The sequence below is a fragment of the Bremia lactucae genome, linkage group LG1, assembly GCF_004359215.1.
Source record: "Bremia lactucae strain SF5 linkage group LG1, whole genome shotgun sequence".
Taxonomy (NCBI): Eukaryota; Oomycota; class Peronosporomycetes; order Peronosporales; family Peronosporaceae; genus Bremia; species Bremia lactucae.
Genome location: NC_090610.1, coordinates 5,922,039 through 5,945,967, shown reverse-complemented (window position 1 = coordinate 5,945,967; position 23,929 = coordinate 5,922,039). Strand labels below are relative to the sequence as shown.

Sequence of the window (23,929 nt, the reverse complement as noted above, 5' to 3'; positions counted from 1 at the left end):
TACGGATAAGAAAGCACCACGAATTGTTTGCGTGCTCTATTATTGCGAGCATTACCGGTACAGTAGCGGTAACCCGACTAAAATCAATGTGAACAACCCACAGCAGCTGTTCTCGTATAAAACTGCCCGCTGCTTCTTTCTCCCTTCTCCTCCAGTCTCAAAGTTGCGGCTAAGAAGTTCAGTTGCCACTGATTCGTGTACAATAGGCCAGAGTAATGTGCATTCTGTGCTCGGGCGATCCCGTTGAGGACGATGTCCGCAAGAACAACCCGGGCTCTTTTCAAGTTGGCATGATGCACGCCCCTGGCGCCGATCCCTTGTGTAGGTCCAAACGAAGAAATGAGCTGAAGGAGGTTAAACTGACGTGTGAATGCTTTGCTATTAGGCTGCATGAGCGCATGCCTGTGTCCATGCTGTGCGCAGATCGTTATTCGGCGTAAGGCATTAAACTATGACATGTCCAACTATACGTGCTGTCAGGGCTATATGGACGGACTTGTGCCTTGTGCGCGCTCCGGTCAATGTGGCGAGTCTAGCTGCCCCAACTTCTGTCTATGTCTCGAGGTACGCGTTGCTTTTTGTGGCTTCTTTTGATTAAAAAGTTGAACTGACTGTGGTGTTATTAAACGTTAACTTCTTACGCAGTCCTTTTGCTGCAACGGCTGCGCCGTGTCGGCCACGCGTATGTTGGTTATGGATCGCTACCGTCTGCAGCCGGATAAGTGGGATAACCGTATTATTGTAAGTGCAGCAGTCGTCGTTTTCACTTGAAAACACAGCTATATAATTGACAACGTGCTTTTCTTTCATTGTCCTTAGCGATGCAATAATTGCATCCAGCTGGTCAGTTGTGTCTGCAGTCTATTGTCCATCTGTATCTCGGAGTTGGGCGACCTGGCGGACCTTATGTATTGCATCGCGCAGTGCACGTACGCTACTACGCAGGGATGCATGACCGCTCAGGTGAACGTCGAGCTCCGGGAGCGCGAGAAGGGGTTCGAGGTGCAAGACGAGACTATGGACCGCGTTTAAGAGAGAACCACTTACTGCGAACGCTTTAGTACCAATTCGTTGTCGACGGGAATAGACTTCATCAAGTTTATTATTTGGATCCCTCTGCACAAATTGTGCCTATAAGCTTGATATATATGCACTTCTTACAATATTACATTTTGTGCATCTAATTGCTTCAAGTCGGCCTTTGATATATCAGGTTTAATTTTTAAGTTATACAGAAAGCTGCACCACATCTCAGCGTGTCTTGTTGAAAGCTACCCCGTATGTGCACTTTATAGCCGTAGCATATCAATTGTATTTTATTGTCCTCTTTTTTAGATAGACGGCTTGTAAAGGTTTGCTTGCGAAACAGGGTAATCTGAAGCCAAGCAAGCTTCTAATATCCGTCCAGCTCTTCTTCTCTCGTTTCGGTCTCTTCTGCACACTTAACCATGTACTGAAGTTCTACGGCATAACGCTCCGTAGATTCGAGGTCTTGGTCCCGGTCGTACACTTTCCCTAATTTGTTAATAATGGCGTCAATGTGCTTCGAAATTTCTTTTCGAATCTTCTCCAGCGCGTCTACATCTGCCGCCTCTGCAATACGCTCCCTGTAAACATTACAATTCGCATTGTCATATCAGCAACGCGCAGCACGAAATTATTTATACTACTAACCTTATCTCCATTGTCTGCATAAGTAATTCAGAATCTACAGCCGTGCTTGCAGTCTCTCCAAGTGCATCAACTCCATGCAGCGTGAGCTTTACAATCATACGTGATTAGTTAGTGTGGTCATTAACGATTAACGGCAAGTCTACTTACCAAGTAGTTTATGCGCGTGTTCGGCTCTTTTAAAATTTTATACGCATCATTAATGACAGCAGAATTGACCGCAGACAGCTTTTTCTCAACCTAGATTTCATAAATAATACGGCTTATACTTCTCCTATTGTAGGCTACTGGCCAGGACAGGGTAGTACCTCTGATTTAGATCCATACAAGTCCGGATGCAGTCGTTTCTGCAAGTTCCAGTATGTCTGTTCAATGCTGCGCGGCTCTAGATCAAAGCTTTTGGGCCTTGAGGAATGGAATTTATCAAAACAAGCGATTTGTCACCGTCACTCACTCACAATTCTATCAAGTCTATGCTCACACTTTAAATATTTCAAAGTAGTCGCAGTGGCAACCTGTGTCGATTGGCTGAATCGCTTTGCATGCGGTGCAGAAAAATGAACAGCAGTCGGTCGCGTGGTGGCAGTTCCAACAGTCCTCTGCGGTAGGAAACATCATCTATAAAGAACATAAAGTGCCAGGAACATTACCAAACATACGTTCTTTAGATGCTTCGAGGCTAGACTCCATCGCCATTGAGCCATTGTTCATATTCCTTATGGTAGATGCGATAGTGCGCTTCTGGTGCAGCGTGCTTAGCAAACTTCGACGAAGCATATTTTAGGCGTCTTCAAATTTGTCCTTAAAAACCAGTTGTAAAAACATCTTTATAAGCTGAAGTGGTTACTATCGAGGTTCAAAACCAGTTATCGTGTGCAAAATTACGACGGCATATCCGTCTAGAGAGGTACGCTATACTTAATATTACATTCATCTATGTAAGGATAAACTCGAAAGTTTTTATACGGGTTAACTGACTAGATTACGCGAAAACGCAACTTCTTGGCCTTAAGTACATGACTCCTTGTTTGTGTGTGTAACACCGGCACAGTAGGAGGCAGGGGAATTAGACGACCTTAAGTAAGCCGTGTAGGGAGACCTAATTATGGTGGGAGGAGTTTGAGATAAATGGAAATGATATTGAATTAGAGAATCTTGTTTCATGGCTAATTCAGTTCTGCAACTACAAGAAATTATGGTACGTTGTTACATCGTCCCGGACTTGGCTTCTCGTTGCTGTAACGGGTTACCTTTCGCTAGTACTGCTTCAGTACTTGTAACGAGTTATTTGGAACAACACGATTGCCACGTAGGGATGCACATCTACAGAGATCGCATCTACTCATTGGTATAAAAGTCTAAAATATCTATTTTATTAAATATAAATCAGCCTCAAAACTACTTCCTAGATAACAAGTGCGCACGTGAAGACGAAGACCGCTTCCGTGACGACACTTGTTTCAAGGTATAAGTTAGTTGTGTGAGGTCGCTTTCAGTGCCCACAGACAACCTCACCGCACGTGGTCAAGCCGCTTCCTCGTTGTGCTAGAAGGTGCACGGTTATAGTGCGAGTCAACTTTAGAAGCGCCGGCCTACACTTGGTAGCACTTGAAATCCTTATCACGACCCGCATCTCAGCGTGTCAGTGAGATGAGCCTCAATATCGATTGGGCTCCTTTCCCCCACATTTCCGAGCATCATCGGGAGGTGGCTGAGCAGTTGGCGCAGGCACTTGGTGAGCAAGCCCTGTCCAGGCTCTTGGGCAGTCCTCCTGATCAACATGTTGCTCCGTAGGAGCAGTTTGAGGCTTTGTGTTCAGGCAGCGAATGACCGCGTCTGAGGCCCATAGTCATGCTGAGGCGGAGTCCTCTAAAGACTCAGGATGAGCTTAAGCGTGAGCAGGCTCGGAACGAGGCTCTCAATAGGACTGTTCGGACGCACTCCGCCCGGCCGTATCAGCCAAGCTTAATTCGGATGAACCCGCCCAAGTTCGATGGAACTGCAGCGCACACGATTGTCAACTCGCTGTTAGCCGTGGAGCAATGCGGTGTGGCGCAGCTCATCGAGAACGACACCCGGATAATGTCGTTCGCCATGTCGCATCTGCGCGGTAAGGCCTCAGAGCGGGCTTACTCGTCGCTTATGGCAAACGGAAAGGCATTCCCAACATAGCAATCTTTAAGGGAAAGATTTGCTCATGTAACAGCCGCCGAGCAACGAGGTCTTGCTTCAGGCGCGCTTCTTCGGAGCGCGACAGGCGAAGCGATCTATGCAAGAAAATGTGCAGGAGATGCGCTCGCTGTCTAAATCCATTACCGTGGGTCCGATGGGCCGTAACACCCACGTTTATGAACGGATTGCGGTACGGCCCATCCCAACAGGCCCTTGTTAGTAAAAAAGACCTCAACGATGGAAGAGACAATCTAAATTACCTTAGTTGAGGAGCAATCCTTTAACCGTGTCTCGGCGACTGCTTGGTACAAGCCGTCGGCCGAAAGGTTGGATGCCACTGCGAGATTTCTTACTGACGCGGACTCTGAGGCTACCCCTAAGTTCAGTTATCGAATAAATGGGTAGCTTGGTCCCTGTGGTTCCGAAATTCGGACCTCAACCCTACTGATCTATAGCGCTCGAGTACGAGGCTATGACCATGTGATGACCCTTATCGAGGATTCGGGTGCATCATAGAATCTTGTAAAATTCGCGGCTCTTAGAAAGAGACCGGCGATGTATGAGAGGATGACAAGCGAGAAGAGGCGACCGTTCGTTTAGCGAACGGCTCGTAAAATGCGAGGGAGTTCAGTTGTACTCGCATTCGGGTTTAGTGACTTCTCGTGTAGACAGAAGTTCACGGGGCTAGGTATAGAGAGTCCGCGCGACCTCACCCTAGGCAAGCATGGTTGGCAAGACACCAACAATGGATAGACTGGCGTATACGCACAGTTGCTAGCTCTACGCAGGACACCGGGAAGGAAGTCGCACCAGTTTCACAAGCGAACTTAGTGAACGGGTTGCTCGTCATCCACAATGGACAAAAGCGTCTTAAGAACAGGCAATCAGAAACGATGCCAATCCCGCGGAAAGATGTTCATGGGAAAGTCAACTATCTTTTCCGCGTAGGATTTAAAAGATGACTTCTATCAGGTACTCATGAGAGAGTCCGATGTAGCCAAAATGGCAGTAAGCACCTTAAGGTGTATGATTGGGAGAGGTATGTGATGCCCCAAGATTTGAAAAACGCACCGATGACATTCAACCGAGTGGTGGCTCACTTTATGCGTCAGACCGTTTCTACGCGCCCCATTACTTTGACGATGTATTCGTGCATAGTAGGGCGAGGACGGCCTGAGCAAAATAGAGTCGCAGAAGCGTCATTCAGACGCTGTGTTGTTTACTTGGAAGGACGCCTAATCGTACATCAATATGCAAAAGTGCGTCATAGGAGTCCCCGAGATACCTGTGCTGGGTTGCGTCGTAGGTACATATGGTGTACGAGCAGACCCAGACAAGGCAAAATCAGTAAAGGAATGGCCAATCCCACGGCATGTGAAGGATTTGCGCCAATTCCTAGGGCTCGCTAATTTCTTGCATAAATATAGCAAGAATTATGCTAAGCAATCTAAATCATTATCCGACCTCCTTAAAAGGACGCAGAATGGATTTGATAAAAAGACCAAAATGATGCATTCACATCAGTGAAGCAATCTCTTGTAGAGGCATGGCATTGCCAGACGCGGATAAGCCCTTTAGCGTCGTCTGCGATGCAAGTAATTTTGCAATCGGCAGCGCGCTCATGCAGAAGGATGACGACGGCGTTGACCGTGTCATTTATAATCAGTCCGCGGCTTTTAAAAGCCGCGGAACTGAATTATCCCGTGCATGACAAAGAGCTACCTGCAATAAAGTATGCTCTTGTCAAATTTCGTGTGCACCTACTAGGCACCGAACCATTTGTGGTTTATACGGATCACGCATCACTGCGGACCGCAATAAACTCACCGCACCTCTCGCCTAGAATGGCAAGATGGCTCACATTCTTCTCTGAATTTAATTTCAAAGTTGAATATAAGCCGGGTAAGTCGAATGTCTTGGCTGACGCTTTATCGCGCAGACCAGACTTCGAGGTTAGACACCAGGAAAGTGTGTCTAGTGCGAAAGCACANAAGATGACTTCTATCAGGTACTCATGAGAGAGTCCGATGTAGCCAAAATGGCAGTAAGCACCTTAAGGTGTATGATTGGGAGAGGTATGTGATGCCCCAAGATTTGAAAAACGCACCGATGACATTCAACCGAGTGGTGGCTCACTTTATGCGTCAGACCGTTTCTACGCGCCCCATTACTTTGACGATGTATTCGTGCATAGTAGGGCGAGGACGGCCTGAGCAAAATAGAGTCGCAGAAGCGTCATTCAGACGCTGTGTTGTTTACTTGGAAGGACGCCTAATCGTACATCAATATGCAAAAGTGCGTCATAGGAGTCCCCGAGATACCTGTGCTGGGTTGCGTCGTAGGTACATATGGTGTACGAGCAGACCCAGACAAGGCAAAATCAGTGAAGGAATGGCCAATCCCACGGCATGTGAAGGATTTGCGCCAATTCCTAGGGCTCGCTAATTTCTTGCATAAATATAGCAAGAATTATGCTAAGCAATCTAAATCATTATCCGACCTCCTTAAAAGGACGCAGAATGGATTTGATAAAAAGACCAAAATGATGCATTCACATCAGTGAAGCAATCTCTTGTAGAGGCATGGCATTGCCAGACGCGGATAAGCCCTTTAGCGTCGTCTGCGGTGCAAGTAATTTTGCAATCGGCAGCGCGCTCATGCAGAAGGATGACGACGGCGTTGACCGTGTCATTTATAATCAGTCCGCGGCTTTTAAAAGCCGCGGAACTGAATTATCCCGTGCATGACAAAGAGCTACCTGCAATAAAGTATGCTCTTGTCAAGTTTCGTGTGCACCTACTAGGCACCGAACCATTTGTGGTTTATACGGATCACGCATCACTGCGGACCGCAATAACCTCACCGCACCTCTCGCCTAGAATGGCAAGATGGCTCACATACTTCTTTGAATTTAATTTCAAAGTTGAATATAAGCCGGTTAAGTCGACTGTCTCGGCTGACGCTTTATCGCGCAGACCAGACGACTTCGAGGTGAGACACCAGGAAAGTGTGTCTAGTGCCCAAGCACAATTTCAGCCGTCAACGTTGGCAGCCATGAAGGCATACCACGTGACGAGCTCATTGGCTTCTGAGATGAAAGAGAGCTACAGTCAGGACGACCATTGTCACCCTGCTGTTGGATCACTTTGGTGGGCGAAAGGTTTCCCTTCCGTCGCACCTGAATGCTAAGCTAAATCACTTTAGCTACAGCGGTGGCCTGTTATGGCATCAGCTGCCACCTTGTGATTCCTTGAGAAGCTATGTGTCTCATGACACAGATCTCAAGCTGTTGATCCTTCACGAGCTCCATGATACACCATCTAATGGGCATCTGGGCCGTGAAGTGTCAGAGGAATTTTGGTGGCGTCACCTATTTAGATGGGTCAACTGTATTCGCTCTTGCGAACAGTGTCAGCGCATTAATCCTGCACCGTCCAGCAGTGCGCCACTGAAGCCGCTACCGATTTCAACGGATTGTTGGAAGTCAGTAAGTCTGGACTTCATGTTTGGCATGCCGCCCGATCATAAGGGTCGGACAAGGCTCGTCGTCTTTGTAGACAGACTGAGCAAGATGGTCCATTTAGCACCATGTAAAACATCGATCACAGGCAAGGAGGCAGCTCTCTTGTTACTGTTATCATGTAAACCGACTACACAGGGGATCTACGTTTACGTCTGGCTATTAACTACATGTGTTTGAACAGCTAGGTAGCAAGCTCTACATGTCGACCGCCGATCATCTCCAGACCGATGGCCAAATAGAATGGGCCAATCAGGTCGTGGCGGATGGCTTACGCACGAAAGCATCTCCCAAAGAATGGAGCAAACAATTTCCTTTTGTGGAGTTAGCTTTGAATCACAGTGCCCACGCCAGTACGGGTGAGACACCGTTTATATTAACGGACTGCGCCATCCTCGGACGCCAGTCTCGTTTGTGCGCAGCCCGAGTTTTAGTGGGGGAAAGCCCGTGCGAAAGAGGGACATAGTTTTGTCAATATGACGATGATTCGCGAGGGTATCATCTCATCGAGAGAAACTTGCCCTAGTGACCCTACCAGTTTAGCAGTGGTCAGTATGGAGTCACGGCAAGGAATGCCTGTGCTTCTTATCAAAAATGATGTTTCGTTACTTTTAACTAAGTCCTCTGACCGACCTCTCGCGGTGTCATAGGCGAATTTGATACTTAAGCGTGTCCGAGGCTCAACGCTTTGTGGATTAGCGATTAGCCATCACACGCAAAGTCCGTGACGCGATAGCAAGCGCACAAGACAAGCCAAAAGTATGCGGACCGAAATGGTCGCGAGAAATAATGAACGCTTTAGCCAATCAGCTATGCCACTTTGGTGGCATGTCAAGCGCCGTGTGATGTCACCAGAGTAGGTGCACACACTGGTCGCTGAAGGAGCGACGTAAACAGCTCGCTGTCCCTCTTTCCTCCCGTTGACGATTTACAAAATGCAAAATTGGTTCTTAAAGAGGGGAATATTGTAACGGGCGAAAGTGCGTAATGTTACACACCCATTAAGCAGACTTAACGAGAATCCAGTTATTTCATATAGTAGTATGACCTGCCACTACGTTGAGGATCACATAGTGACCCACCCTTGTGTATGTGATGAACACATTGAAGGATGACGTCTAGCGTCATCCGCGAGCAGAGGTATTCGAAACAATACGCTCGCCACGTAAAGATGCATGTTTTCAGAGATGGCATCGATACTACGTTAAGAAGGTTTATAATTTAATTATATTAAATATAAATCAGCCTTTAAAAGCGCATGTGAAGACAAATAACCGCTTCCGTGACAACACTTGTTCTAAGGCACAAGTATGTTGTGAGGTCGCTTTAAGAGCCCGCCAACTACCTCACTGCACGTAGTTATTCCGCTTCCTCGCTGTGCTAGAAGGTGTGTGTTTGTAGTGCGAGGCACTTTAGAAGCGCCCGCCTACAGTTACAGTAATAAGGTGCCTCAGAACACGACGTGCAGAGGAAGGTTACAAGTTTGCTAAGCATTTTAGCTACTAGAGGTGTATAATGGTAAGCGTTACATAAATATTTTTTTACATGTGAGGAAAATAATAAAGTAGTATAAACTTATTATCATTTAATAATTTTACTTTATATTTCCACTTTTAGAGTTATGGTTATATTGAAGTAACAGGACAACAGTTCTGTTTATCGGTTAAATTAAGTATAAATTAACCCCTTCAATCGTTAGTAGACACGATTGATCGGTGCGCAAGGAGGCGCAATGCGTAGTTTAATAATAATACATTTATGTCAGTACATAAAATATCGTTATATGGAAACTTATATACTCGTTCAGTTTTGCTTGTTCCTATACTTAAGTCTTTGAACTTTCAGTAGCTAAGGCTTCTAAGCTACGTTACAAATCGAGGCACCTCACCTTCACTGTTATCAGTGCACAGATGAGGTCCTTTAAGTGCTTTCTATGCTGAAGGATATAGGTCGCATATAGGGAGGGGAGAAAGCTTGTCTCGAGGTAACCAAATGCAATTGCACTGGCAAATAACGCTTGTTACCGTCGTATTTTTATTCACGAGAATGTAGCACGCGAAACGCTCAAGATTGACTAAGTTGATACAAAGCATCAACTAGCCGACGTGTTGGTCAAGGAACTGGGGACGAAGACGATCACTTCTTGTGTGACGCACGTGGGATTAAAAGAAACTCTAAGCAGTAGCGGTGAATGTGAGTGTTGCAGTTACAGCTATAGTCCATATGGAACTTTGACGGGGCACCCTTTGCCAATACTGATTACGGTACTAGTCAACCTACACTGATTGCAGTGAAAGTGGGGCGCCTCGACTACTTCACATACACGACGTGCAGAGGAAGGTTCTAAGTAGCTAATAAGTCTTAGCTACTGAAAGAAAATTCTAAGGCTTTATAATCGCGAAAAAGTAAAACTGTATTAATATTAAGTTCCTACGTAACGATCATCTATCTTCTACTGGCTTTATTATACTAATAAAAAGCTCTGTATGGCGCCTCCTTGCGCACCGCACAATTGTGTCGTATGACGATTGGAGGGGTTGATCGAAACTTAAATCAACAAATTTATAGAATTTATGTCTTAATGAGTCAATATTACCAAATTTGGTAATATTGGAACAATTAAGTCAAAATTAATAGAGATAATAATCTTGTACATCTTTATGTATTTCCTCTCAAAGGATACAATATTATTATTATTCTCTTTATAGGAATTAATATTATGTAATGGGACACTCCGTTACACTCCCCTTTACCAACAGTCACAATAGCGACTGATGTGGAGTGACGGATAAATACTAAAATGTCTTTCCGTGTAAATTTTGCATAATTGGTTTCTTACTCAAAACTCCAATTTTGTTGCATTGCTAATTTTGGTCAAAACTAATTTGTTTGCGCATGTGTCGAACCCCGTGCGCGTAGCTCGCAAGGTCGCAAAGCAGGCAGCTGCATAGACCAGTGCAGCTGCTGGTAATGGAAATGTTTCAGTAGACACTAGTCCGTCTACAGTGGGAAATGCGTCACCTCCTACTCCAATCGGAGGTGACTGGTATATGTCACCTGCGACTCCCGTTGTAGGTGACTGGGCCGTGTTGGCGTCATCGCCCGACTCGGTGGCAACTGTTAAGGCCTCCGGATCAACCAGAACCACGTTCTTTAAGCCTACGGGCTCTTACGTTACGACCAAAAAGTTGATGACTCCATGGACGTCGATGACTCTGGTGATGTTAGTATGCATCACCAGGGACAAGTGATTTTAAGGATCACTCCGAAAGTACACGTTAGCGTAAACGTTAACATGAGCCAATGCTTGGAAAGCATTTGTACAGAATGTGCAAAGCATAGGCCGCGAGGCCTGGCTTGACAAACTGGACGCTTTCGTGAACGGTTCGAAAAACGGATCGGAGTCGGTGCACGCTACAAGCTGCACCGTTTGTCTGGAGAGGCAGGGTCACCTTGCCTCTCGTCTAAGGACTCATGCTCATGCTGTTTTAAGGGGGCTGATCATACCCCTAGGAGGCATGCTCCCTTAAGGACCCTCATTGGAAAAAGCTCATCTCGTGTGACATGCGCGAAGGGATTGAGAGTCTCCAATCCTTCTACGAGCGCGGGAAGCGCTCGTTCTCTGACGGACCCTCTGTCAAGGAGATGGGTCGTCGTACTGTCGAACGAGACCCGGAGCGTTCATCATCAGTTGGGAACGAGGTTCCCAACTATCATGCGAGAGTGGATACCCTCGCCTTCGAACGATAAAAGTCGTTCGAACCCCTTTCACCTCACGGTGGTTCAAGAAGCGCTCACTAGAAAATGCTTCTCACCACTTGAATCCAGGAATGTGGAGAGGGAGAAAAAAACGGGTCTGCCCCATTCGCCGAACCCAAGTCAACATCGTGACTTGGATAATGTCCTCCATTATTTATATACAAGAGGACATTGATCACGAGCGATCCCGTCGTCGCGACTTAGTGATGACGGTCGACCGCGTTCCCATGATCAGTTGATAAAATGTGCGCAAGTTGCGGTTGATCAACTTGCGAACGAAAGGACACATCAGTCCTTCAAAACGAGCTGGTGACAGCTCGTCAGAAGATCTTCCTCGGAGGAAATAGTGGATCGTCTGGTTCATGAGAATCCAATTTTGACCCGAGATATTCAGGATTTGACTCGGGACCATCAGGCTTGGCGGATGCCCTAGACCGTGCTGGTTGAATTCGGAACCGGAAGAAGCCTCGTACTGATGGTACGGCTGGAGACGCCCGACATAAAACGTAGGATTCGTACGCATCCTAGGAGGCAGCTCAATCATGAACGCATTCCCTTGGCGATTTAGAACACGAAACGGGCCGATATGCCAGGGCAGTAATTTGTTACTGCCCACATCGTCACTATATTTACCGTATATAGTAGGACTACATCATTATCATTAATGACATAATGTTTGCTCCTCAATTTTTGTCAGAGTTCCGCTTCTGTCGGTCCATTGCATCAGCGACGGCACCAAGTACAAAACGGACCACTTCTTTTCTAGCCAGCAGGTGTTCATTTGCTGGCTCGATTTTGTTTATGTCTTCAGTGCGACCCGTGCGCACTGCGGAGATGTCATTCTCCTCATTAGTAAGAGCATTATTATTCTCAATAATATTATTGTTTTCGATGCTGAGTCTTTCACCATCATTACCAAAGTCAGTAATAGCGTTATCGCTATTACTGAGCTTGTTTTACTTAAATGTTGATTGAATCGACAGTGGAATATTCGCATTGACCGGAAGGTCAATGCGAGATGAGCAAGAGGTAGATTGTTCTTTGCTCAGCGATCGTCCTCCCCCTTTTATAAGAGTTACTCTTAATCAAGGTGGGTATACTTGGCTAGCGTAAGCTGTTCACGAAAAACGCTGTTTGCTTTGTAGAAGCATCCACTAAATTGTTGATGGCAAATTCTACTATCGGTATGAATTCGATTCAACTCGTAAAGAGTGGACGTATTGGCAAAATATCTCGTTGAGAATACGGTTGAACGCTCCGTCTGACGACCTAATTCAGAATGATCAGAAGTTGATATTTTTAAATATGTTCCAAGTGATATGAACACTGTTTGCTAAATTCCGCCGTGAATATAGGGTTTCGATCCGAGACCAGTTCAGAGGGTAACGCACGGAGTTGAAATATCGTGTCAATAAAGACACGAGCACACCTTTTGGCTGTAATTGACTCCGGGACGGCAGCAAGATGTACCATCACGCTAAAACGGCAAAAAACAAGAATACTATTATTCTTGTGGGTGTCTTCGGGGATTCTGAAGGCGAAGTCCATAAATACGGACTGCCAACACTCTGCCGGGACAGGCAGAGGTTGTAACGGAGCACGGGATGAAGCGCTGGGCTTTACCTGTTGACAAACTTCGCAAGCACGTATGAAGTTGCGGAAAAACTCATACTGGCGTGGCCGTAGAAGTCGCGACTTATCGTGAGACAAGTCTCTCACGTCCACGATGACCACTTACTGGTGCATCGTGGTACTCATAAATGATGCGTAATGGCAAATCATTTTGGGTAGGGATGACGACGCGAGGTGTGTCTCCAGCAATGGCTATATAATACAATAAACCATTATGTGCTGTATCTCGATCTGTTGAGGATCGATACAATTTCGACAATCCTTTAAGGATTGTTGGGATGGTTCTCTAAGGTAATTCATTAACCCTTTAAGAGGCTTATCTTTTTGATAAGATCTTCTAACGTCGTCGAGTAATGCTGACGATGGAACACTTTTTGTTGCAACAGTGGCGTTATGCTCACTTTTGTTTTGCTCAGCCAGCTCAAAATCGGGCCAGCGCGAAAGGGTATCAGCGACAAAGTTAGTTCGTCCTGGTTTATACTTCACGGCGAAGTTATATTCCGCGAAAAAAAGACAACCGTCTCGCCATTCTTTGCGAGAGGTGTGGACTGGTTACGGCCCTATGTAAGGACGCAGGGTCCATCTATACCATGAACGGTTTATCTCCCAAGAGATAGACCCTAAACTTAGCTACTGCATATTACATGGCAAGGAGTTTCGTGTTATGCACTGGGTAGTTGCGTTCAGCTGGTTGAAGCTGACGCGATTGATAACAGACGACGCGGTCTGCGCCGTCTGTGTCATATTGCATTAACGCACAGCCGATTGCAAAATTGCTTGCGTCACAGACCACATGGAAAAAAGTCGGTCTTGGTCAGCAATCGCCAGGATTGGCGATAACATCAAGCTTTTATTAATACTCTTGAAGGTTCACTGACAATCAGCGTGTCATGAACACTTTACATTTTACTTCAACAAAGAAAAAAGATGTACCGTCATTTCGGCAAAATGGCGTGAGTACTTGTGCAGGTACGCCGCAAAATCGAGTAACTTCTAAAACCCTTTGCATCCACGGCCACAAGCCAATCGGTGATCGCCTTGATTTTTCTGATCCGGGCTTACACCGTGCTTACCCACGATGCACCCAAGAAGTGGTATTCGCTTGCAGCGAATATACAGTTCTTTAAATTTGCATACAAGTTACGCGCATAATTGTAAGAACCTTTCGGTCGTAGGTAGGTACGATATACTTCAACGTCCGACTTTCCGTTCATGGCTCTGCTATGAACGAAGTCGACATCAAATAGCTCGGTTCGAAATCCCGTACCGATCTCAACAGATTGGTTACACATCGTAAAATGTCGCAGGGGGAATACTAAGCCCCTGTGGCATGACTAGCCACTCCCATAGCATTCCGCTTGGGGTTCTTATTGCTGTGAACGGGATATCCTGTTCACGTATGAGGATCTGATAGAATCTATCAATCAGATCAATTGACGAAAAGATAGTTCTCTTTGACATACCATCAATGATAACGTCTTTTCGTGGTACGTTTGAGTCGGTACCGTTGAGCGTTCAATTTATTAAACGCATGCACAATCGGTCACCCTCCTGTTGCTTTACGCCCACAGAAGACCGGATAAATATGTGGGGAGGTACATGGCTCGCTAATACTTGTTCACGAGGCAATGATCACTCCTTCATGATACAGTATTTCGAACCTGGTATCAGGTCGATTTAGTGTCGAGTGCCTTTATCCTTAGGTCAGTCGCACGGTGAATGCATCCTATAATTCGATCTAATCCTTATATACAGTATTTGTCTTCAAAGCCTCCCAGGATTGGGACGCATAACGTTTCATCAGAGTCTTTTCATCTAGGATACTTTTTCCATCGATGAGCTGCTAATAACTCGTTTATTCCTAGGAAATACTATTGCCGACCGGATATCGGCCACATACCTGTCATCTGTGACAAGTACGCAGATCTGCTTGACTTCGCCACTACGTAGATCACAAAAGAACCGTTTCAGCTCTAGCGTTGGGATTTGTTTGAGTTATCTCCGCAATTAATTTCGGAAGCGCTAATAGATTAAGTGCATAAGCGCCTACACTTGATCTGTTGTTTACTAAGACATTAAATGTCTCAGTTTCTTCTTTGGAGCCTATTTCCTAAGGTACCTGGGAACCTTTGACCACAGATTCTTGGGTATTTATTCCCTCAAGTTTTATTTGAGAAATATCCTCCCAAACTGCCTCTAGCTGTGGTTGCGCAACCACAGCAAGATCCTCTACGATCGACTGTCCAGTCGATCTAGGGCTTTCACAAAAGTCTCTTATAGACAGGCGTCTCCAATTGTTTTGGATGTTGCTTTTCAAGTCCATTCAACTTATTCGTGTTGTCGAACTTCGACGCTGCCTGTCCTTGTGAATAGCGGCCGGCATCTAACTCCATAGTGTGACGGGTTGTAATACTGAGCTATTGTGCAGTCCAGCAAACGACAGAACCACAAGTGAGGCCATCGCACTCACTCGCAGGACATCCACACGCTTGTGGACGCTCCAAGGCGTACATCATATGACCATCTGATGGAATAGAGGCAGGCATCGTTACGGCTTGATGCTGCCAATTTATACATGGCTCGTACTTTCTGAGCCATGGTAATCCAAGGATGTCATCAAATTTGTCATCCAAGTATCGTACGATAAAATCATCATCGTACTGCTTACTTTAAACGTATATTCGATACCAACTACACGTTTCTTAACCGTTACAGATTCGCCTGTTGCTAGGCGCACTGTCATCCTCCTTAGAGGGATATCGCGCTCAATGAATTTGAGCCTGCGATCATCTAGTGCTGGCGTCGAATGAAAGTGCACGACGTCCTAAGGACTCAAGTGGCAACTTATTTCCCACTGTAATTTTTAAGGTGATGAGGTTACCTCATCCCCTGGGGCAATCACACACACTGTTTGTGTGATGAACAACTTTCGTCAAAAGGCCTGCATATTCTTTTGAAGTTGCTTGATCAGTAGGGCGCTCCGCATCTACTGACCTCGACCTTTTTTCTTGACGATTTGCCTCGCCGTTGCGATTTCGTAACAGCGTCGGATCCGCGTCTTTCGCTGCTCCTAGCGGGAGGTCGATTGTTTCGCTCATTGTTTCTAGGCCCTGGGCGTGGACACTACACTCATAGGCGTCGTGGCCGGTTTTCTTACAATTGTTGCATTTCTGTATCGTTTGTAACTTGAAGAGCGAGGTTTCTCGCTCTCTATATACGAGAGATCCATGGTTCTGGACCTCCGTTTTCTTGTCGTCTCGGAGGACGATAAGCATAAGCTTGAATGTCACGCTTGTCCAGCTTCAAATCCAGGAGCTCGGCTCAAGCCCTAAATTCGGCACGTGGCGGCTCAAACGTTTGTCTAAGCCGGGTCTTAAATACCTCATACGACCCAAAGACTAATGAATCATGAAGCTTGAGCCCCAAGGCTCAAGATTTGGCACGCCCAGCTAAGTTGGACATGTCAAATTTTACTTTCCTCGCATCATCACTGATACGACGAGCTTCTGTGACGTCGTCTAACTCGACGAACCATCTCGAAAGGGAGTCGCGTATGACTGCCTTAACCTTAGAGATGTCGATCTTTAAGCTTTCGGGTCGACGCGGAAGCGTCGGCTCATTAGCAGCATTTAAATGCTGCTGTCTCAACAGTTCCAATTGTTAAGCACCCTGTTCTCTGAACACCTTCGTGTGTTGAGATCCTTGCTGGTGAAGCAAGGTCACTTTTCTTGCCCCGTCGAGTTCATGCTGTATGAACTCGGCTATGACCGCATGTTGTTCATCTGTGTTCAGAGTGAACAGCATGGCGCCTTGGGCTAGCCCGCCTACCATTGAATTCATGCGCTCGATTGCTTTCCATTCAAGTGAACTTATTATATTAATATCTAGCTAAGTATGTCGCCTCCTTGCGCACCGCACAATCGTGTGTTAAAACGATAATCGGGGTTGATTAAGACATAAATCAACAATCAATAAAGCTAATGTGTTATTGCATCAATAATACCAAATTTGGTATTTTTGGAACTATTTAAGTATACATAAATATTTTGCACTTCTTTATTCATTTTCTCTCATAGAAAATAATATTTATTATTCCTCTTATAAGAAATAATACTTATGTAACGTGACACCCCGTTACACAAGCTTGGCATTTTTCGTTTTTTATGCCGGAAAACTTCTACTTGATGCTCTATTTCATTCAATGTCAAGGCTTCTAGCACAACCGACTTGGATTTATTTAAAGGTCTCACTCAGTACACACAAGCGGTGCGGGATGGTGCAGTGAAAAATTCATAACTATTGTATCTATTTCGGCTACTGGTGGTGACAATTGTTGTTGGCATCAGTTTGAGCAAATGAAGCTTGCGTATTAGTTTGCCCCATCTTTGCATTATATAAGACGCGTCGTGTCTGGTTGGGCTTGGCTTGTACATGTCAATGCAAATTACTGTCCAGGCCGTTGGGTGCGGGGTACAGAACTTTCTCGCTGCCATGCTCGTAGACCAGGCCAGGTGCAAACGCCACGAGCTGCATGTCGTATGGTACGATTTTGCCAATGCATTCGGCAGCGTGCCACACGACATGCTATGGGAAGCGCTCGAGTGACAAGGTGTCCCACCAAAATTCGTCGCTTGCTGCCGTGGCCTCTACGCCGGCGCTTCGTTTACAATTGGGAACGCGGCGGACGGGACCATGGCGCCGATTGCGCTGCGGGTCGTTCACAACTCTTACGGGTGAGGTCTTTATTATTGGCCCAGCACTGCATGGCGAAATTCATCACATTCTATTAGACGACGGACCATAGTGGTTCGACACGCGCTCGCGATAAAACACTGCTTGTTCTGCACAGGTGACTTCGAGGAGAGCGACATGAGATATTGACTCACGTTGCCGTCGGGCGAAGAGAAGCAGCTCCGTTTACGGCTCGGCTGTCAATGAAGGTGGTGGTGAGTAAACATGAATGTAGCGCACAAATAGTAAACGGAGAGGTATATATAGCAGTGACTTAAAATAATTGCCAACACTTACGCTGCCTAACCCAAGTCAAGCTGTCACCATCACGACTACTAGACGTCACATATTGTTATAGGCTGACTACAATCCCTAATTTTATTTAAATAATAAGGCGACAACCGCGACTCCAAGTAAACTTCCACTTAACTTCTGAAATTGACAAACTATATCTCTATCGTTTTAAGTGTTCTCTACCTTCTGCGTTTTTACAAAGCGATAAGGAACGCCGGCAAGATGACCAGCAACACGCTAACGTAAATATGGCTGTTACCACGTGGTGCAGCTATAGTAATACCAACGCGGACTAATGTTGCTGCTGCTGTGACAACTGCTGCTGGTGGTATTTGACAACAGCGTCCACGTCAGCTCGCAGCCTCTCCAAATTTGCTACATAATTAAACAAATAGCCAAACAAGACCGTTAGAAAGTCACATCACACTGTATGCCAGAGGCAGGAATACTAGCAGCTGGAAACATGCAGGTGCAAGCAAGGAGTTTAGCTGATCGTCTATCGTTCAGTTGGTCATGCAACATTCCAACAAAGGCGGAAAGCCAATACAAAGCTACCAATGCAGACACCTGCTTCCAAAGAGAGAAATTTTACGCACCGGGTGCTGTGAAGCGGAAGCGAGTTTGAAACAGCGTGTGACACAGGCAGCTACAGGACTCACACCCCCCGCAGTGGGCGCAACGAAGCGACGGCACGCATCGGCACTTGAAATAGCTACGAACCGACTGGTATCGGCGCGTGGCCGGCAAAATACCTGTATGGCCTTCGGAGCTGAGCATTTTGTCGTAATACGAGGTGATAGCGCGCGGCTTAAAGTGATGTCGCTCCGGCTGCGAGTGACAGCGAAGGCAGATGCGAAATATTTGATATGCCATATTTGGTCTACACCGGCGAGAGTATACTGTACAACCTAGACATTGCTTGTAGAGATTCGTAATCTCTCGTTCACAGATTCCGCATATATAATTCGTTGCAGTGTCTGCCGGAGGATCACGCAGATCGGCATCTACCGTGCTCCACATGCCTTCATCATCAAAGACCTTGCGAAACTCTTCACTATCGTCCGTGCTTGACGTACCCAGTTCATAAGCCTCTTCGACGATAGCATCAAGGCAGGGTAAAATTGATTCTAAAAACAAGATCATCTGAGCTTGGCGCTGAGCAACAACGCTGCGATCAATTGGCGCCGGCGCAGCTGTGAATGACAGTAGTTGTGTAGTGCGCGGGCGTCCCGATGCTATTGCTGAGCGCAAGAATTGACCTGTGCGCACAATTGCTACGCCACACTAAATGTGTTTTATTATGAATGTTATTTATTTTTATACAAACACAAACATAAGGGCGCACCTTCGCAGCTTCAACGATCGCTCGACGCAAGTCAAAAACCCAGCCGTCAGAACACAAACTTGCATTTTTCATGGCAAACTAAATGATAGAAAAATACGCAAGACATAATGTATGCAATAACCAGATCGATCAGGAGTAGACGCACCCAGCATTCCGTGGAGATGCCAAGCTGAGATACGCCTTGGTATACCCACTCCCATGAGAGAAATACGCATGGGGCATTAGTCGATCGACTAGTGCCATCTTTTTCGACGACACGCCAGAAATGTTGACGGCCCTACAATATTCACATAATAAGCAATATGATGAGACTCCTAAGAGCAATTGCTAAAAAGGATTTGAGACTTACCTTGTTAACATGAACAAATTCTCCATCTTGCAAAAGTACGGTCGAAAACGCAAACCCTGCTGATCTGCAATGTGGATCCACAACAAATTAGATAAACAATTCTACCGCAGTTCTGATAAAAATAATATGTTACCTCAGGGCGTGAAGATGGGCATCCATTAACATAGTTTTCCTTGAGGCGTCGTAACCTGCTCGCTGTAATATTAGGCTGAAATCAGCTTTAAATTGTGGCTCGAAACGCTCAAAAATGATCAGCTCCAGAGATCCTACAAGAACCTTCCCGTCACATGATACACCGTCATCACCTAACATATTTTTCGCCTACATATTTCCTCATTCAAACCTGATAGGCAGTATCAGTAGTGCCGTTGCCTGGATCAGTTAAAGAGCCGCGCGCTCCAGGAAAATTGAAATGTAGACACGGACTCGCAAATTTTTCATGCCAGCTACTCTGGGGAAGATATTGCAACAAGCAGTGAATTCCACCGGCAAAGACATCCCACTGAAATCCCTTGATAAGATCGTTATATAGCTGCCAAAACGCATCAAAATTAGCCTAAGTGCAATTTCGCTATGGAGGATATCACAATGTATTACCTGCGCGCAATACTTGGCAAGGACTAGATTATTAAGCGCAATAATGTTTTCAGACGCTACAATAGTAAATGTCTTTTTGGTCGCATGGTCCTCGAGCACAACTATGTCCTTCCCGGGCACGTTTGATAAATACTTTTCCAAATAGGAATTGAATGAGGCCATAGACAATTGCAACTTCCCTACATAGACCAGCTCTGGTATTTCCTTTTCAGCATGGCGCTTGATCTGGAAGTGATCGAATGCAAAATGTGTGTCGCTGCCACAACACTCGAGGATAAATGGCCAAGCCCAGATGTACTGATTAAGCTCATTGCTCATGCCTTTTACAACCAAGCTAACATCTGGTGACTCAAAACACCGGAAAAAAAAATCAATCTCGCTTTGGTATAGCTTGGTAGTTTTATCAGTAAAAACGGGAGAAAGATCGATTCGAAAGACGTGATTTGCATCGTCAGGTTGGCAACGAAATCGCTCATAAATTTCGGCTGGAAATGCTGAAGGGTTACGCCACGGAATATTTGGTGAAGTACGACGAGGTTGTAGTTGTGACAAAGTTTGAGGAACAGGTCCAGAAGGCCCGTAATCACTTGCGGACGCACCGTTAGAGGATTGAGCTGATGTGTTTCTTGCATTTGACGTTAAATCATATGAAGCCGGAGTTGACCTCATGGAGGCCACACGATACGTAGATTCATAGTAAGGAGGTCGGTCGTCCCGAACTCGTTGCTGAGATGAATACGTACCTGACGCGATTCTTTGAGTAGCCCCCGCATGCGTTAACGTTAAATAATTCGATGAGCGGTTATCGAGAAATGGCTGCATGATCTGAAGAGAACGCGGCTCTTCCTGCAAGCCCGCCATTGAATACGGAGGCGATGAAAATCCATGACGTATTCGAGATCCATTAATACTTGACTCGTCAGATGCTGAGTACTCAATACGAGCTTGACTCAATGAAGAAGATGATACTAATGGTGTCATGCGAAATTGAGGGTCCTGTGCCGTTCGCAGTGGTCGACGCATAGTTGGAGATGCACTCCGTGTCGAGAATTGCAGATTCCTATCGTTAACTTCTACGCGCAGGGTGTTATTATTATGACTTTCATGTGCTGGCTTCAAATTCTCATCAGCTGGCAGTGTCGTACTTTGTGGTGTAGAAGGGTCATCAGTGGGAATATCCGAGTTGCTTTCTCTCTCGTCTTTATAAAGTGATGACAAGCGTAAGTGGCGGTGCGTAGATTCGATAGCAGTGTCTTTCTGTAATGCACGCTTCACTCCTGCTACGCGACTCTTGCCTCGACCTCTTCCTCGGCCACGTCCTCTTCCTTTGCCACGCCCGCGACCTCGTCCACCAAAGTTCGCCGCGTCTTGCAGTGAGAGTTGTCGACGAACATGTATTTTGCCGGTATTATTGTGCAATACAATCTGAATCTGCTTCGCGAGTCGAGAGTAGTCTCCATGTTTATAAACGGGAATGTTTGTCTGCTGTTGCTTGTCAAACATAGCGTAACATTCGTGACGGCAAAATACATTGCTATCTTCATGAGGAAGAGGCATATTAGCACAGTGTGCATGGAAGTGGTTATCACAAAACTTGCAGCGCAAGAGGCGGATGGATGTGCTAGTTCCCGATTCACAGAATATGCAGTTTAGCTCAACTGCAAGAGGCAAATCGGATGGCTGACCCATAGTTTTAATACCTTCTTTAGTTTCACAAAAAGACGTATTCGTTTCTTTAATCGGTGCTGCTTGGCGCAAGGAAACTGAAGGCGTCTCACCCTCGGACGGCGGCGCGTCTTGTGAGCGGGTGGCCATCTTGTGGAATCAATCAGATCGATCGGTGGCTGATAACCTTCCAAAGTTGGGCGGTACGTGGCCTTTCAATAGGCCACGGATTCACAAGCTGATCCTATGCTAGCAAGGACAATGGAGGAGTCGAACAGAGAGCTCGTTGACGCGCGTCGGGCGGTGACTTTCTTATTTGGTTTTGAAAGAAGCGCTGTGTTGATTTACTAAATACGAATATGGAATTACAGTGCAAACTCAGCGCAAAAACAGGCGAATTCCACAGCTCAAAATTGTCAAGGGGCTCCTTTTTTGAAAGCGTGTTGCATTATGAGCTTCGTCTTTGTCGCCCTTGTGACTTTCTATAATCACGTGTCTAAAATAGACTGGTCGCAAGACTTGACAATATCTTATTTTCAATGCTTTGAAAATTGACTTTACATTTCATTTGTGTATGCGCTCTTTTCTTTTTTATCTGCGGTGTATAGGAATGCCGACGAATTGCTTATAAAGCACTTAGATCGTCTCACTTAGCTTATTTCTATATTTAATTTAGTCTTTTCAAGAATTTTAATAGTATGATATGTTTCAAGCTAATAACTTGTGTGAAATGAGTCCCTTGAAATGATTAGAGTATGTTGTTCTATGTTGCAAGACCCACCAAATCAAATTAGCGAAGCCATTTGCTGAATGGTTCAACAAGACGATACATATCAAATCAAAGTGTCGTATGCCTATAACGTACTAACGATAAATAATATCACGTCCTGGCACCGCCATTCAATTCGCTTTTACATTAGTTTTCTACTAAAGTGTCATGCGGTCAACCAAATGATATTTCACAAGTCACTACAGTGAATGACTATCTGCAATCAGCGACGAAGATGAAAGGTATTTAAATTTCCAATCATTAAACCTTCCCGCGCATATTAGCATCCTTACATGCAATAGAGGCAAATTCGTTCGCATAAGAAAGATAAACTTTAACGATTGGCTATGTTACTTATGACTGCCCGGATGGTGTGTTGTATTGAGCATTTGTGTAATGATCAATAAACGCATAGTGAAAAGGCCGTTAAAAACTTATATCGATAAATTAGAGTAGCATCACAACAATTCCAAAGCGTTGTTTATACGATCAAGTAACGAATGCTCTGCTTGTTAATACTTCACACTTTGCCAAGGTCTAATTAATTCAATGTAGCCTTGCACATTTTAAGGCACTTAAAATTGTGTTGTGTCGCTGCAGATCTCACTACCTTAATGATAACAGCCTTCGACACGTTATGTTATGGTCTATCTTTGGCCGATTTAACATCACAATCCTTTTCCAAAAGCTTAATAGGGTGCTAGGATGAATTTTCAGTTTGAAGCAACTATTTAAAGTTGCGATTTCTCTAGTTAAATATTTTTTATAAAATTATTTTGTAATTTATATTTGAGAATCAGCGCGAGTAATTGATTTGTCATATACCAAGTAAATTATACAGACTCAAAGCGATAAACATAACGAATGGCGAACATCTTTAGCATTTTTTAACAGCGCCCATATTATTGTGAATAATGAATATATAGTTAATACGGTCAAACCTCTGTTGAATGATTTTTCCAGTATACAATAAAAATATTAAATATCAGATACGTGCTGTACTTCTCATAGTTGATAATTTGTCGAACAAAAGTGGCGCGCATGCTGATTGGCTAAAAGTGTGATGTGCCACAGAATCAAACAAGCGTTAAACTGCTCTCCCTCCAGTACACAACAAAAATAACATTCCAATACCCCAAACCACCCCAAAAATATGCCCCCAAAGCAAGTTAGCTCTCAAAAAACCTCACGAACAAATAAAAGTTTAAAATCTGCCAAAAGCATGATGCGTTGCCAAGCTTGACTTAAGCTGCTCTCTGCGGTTGGGAAAATGAAGAATTTAATCTACCAAAGCCTACAATAAGTTCCATTTGAAAGAGCAACGCGAGTATATAGCTATGAGTTTAACCAGCCTCGAGGCATCTCCGTTTACACAAATGGCTGCGGATACAGTATATGACCTTTGTAGCACTCGCATTGCCAAAA

General features: G+C 45.2%; 3 protein-coding genes across 3 annotated transcripts; 1 reads left to right on the top strand and 2 right to left on the bottom strand.

The window, feature by feature from the left end:
* Positions 1–215: 215 nt before the first annotated feature.
* On the top strand, positions 216–1,032 carry CCR75_002331 (uncharacterized protein; the record flags this gene model as incomplete). The annotated part of the gene is made up of 4 exons (XM_067960428.1): positions 216–321; positions 386–564; positions 646–741; positions 820–1,032. The coding sequence occupies 4 exons, from the start codon at positions 216–218 to the stop codon at positions 1,030–1,032; spliced, it is 594 nt and encodes a 197-aa protein (XP_067822677.1).
* A 361-nt stretch (positions 1,033–1,393) lies between these two features.
* On the bottom strand, positions 1,394–2,433 carry CCR75_002330 (uncharacterized protein; the record flags this gene model as incomplete). Its single annotated transcript, XM_067960427.1, has 6 exons — positions 2,331–2,433; positions 2,155–2,270; positions 1,980–2,076; positions 1,822–1,911; positions 1,675–1,760; positions 1,394–1,607 (listed from the first exon to the last, which is right to left on the bottom strand). Exons 1-6 carry the CDS (start codon positions 2,373–2,375, stop codon positions 1,394–1,396), a joined length of 648 nt encoding a protein of 215 aa, XP_067822678.1. The 5' UTR covers positions 2,376–2,433.
* A 15,605-nt stretch (positions 2,434–18,038) lies between these two features.
* On the bottom strand, positions 18,039–21,997 carry CCR75_002329 (uncharacterized protein). The gene is made up of 8 exons (XM_067960426.1): positions 20,071–21,997; positions 19,817–20,005; positions 19,607–19,794; positions 19,474–19,537; positions 19,270–19,401; positions 19,125–19,202; positions 18,376–19,063; positions 18,039–18,154 (listed from the first exon to the last, which is right to left on the bottom strand). Exons 1-8 carry the CDS (start codon positions 21,883–21,885, stop codon positions 18,072–18,074), a joined length of 3,237 nt encoding a protein of 1,078 aa, XP_067823157.1. The 5' UTR covers positions 21,886–21,997; the 3' UTR covers positions 18,039–18,071.
* Between the last annotated feature and the right edge of the window lie 1,932 nt (positions 21,998–23,929).

Coding starts and splice junctions, on each gene's coding strand:
- CCR75_002329 (XM_067960426.1), bottom strand. CDS start 21,885: ATGGCCACCCGCTCACAAGACGCGCCGCCGTCCGAGGGTGAGACGCCT. Junction 19,538..19,606: donor GCCCATCTTCACGCCCTGAG/GTAACATATTAT, acceptor TCCACATTGCAG/ATCAGCAGGGTTTGCGTTTT. Junction 19,402..19,473: donor AATTTGTTCATGTTAACAAG/GTAAGTCTCAAA, acceptor TGAATATTGTAG/GGCCGTCAACATTTCTGGCG.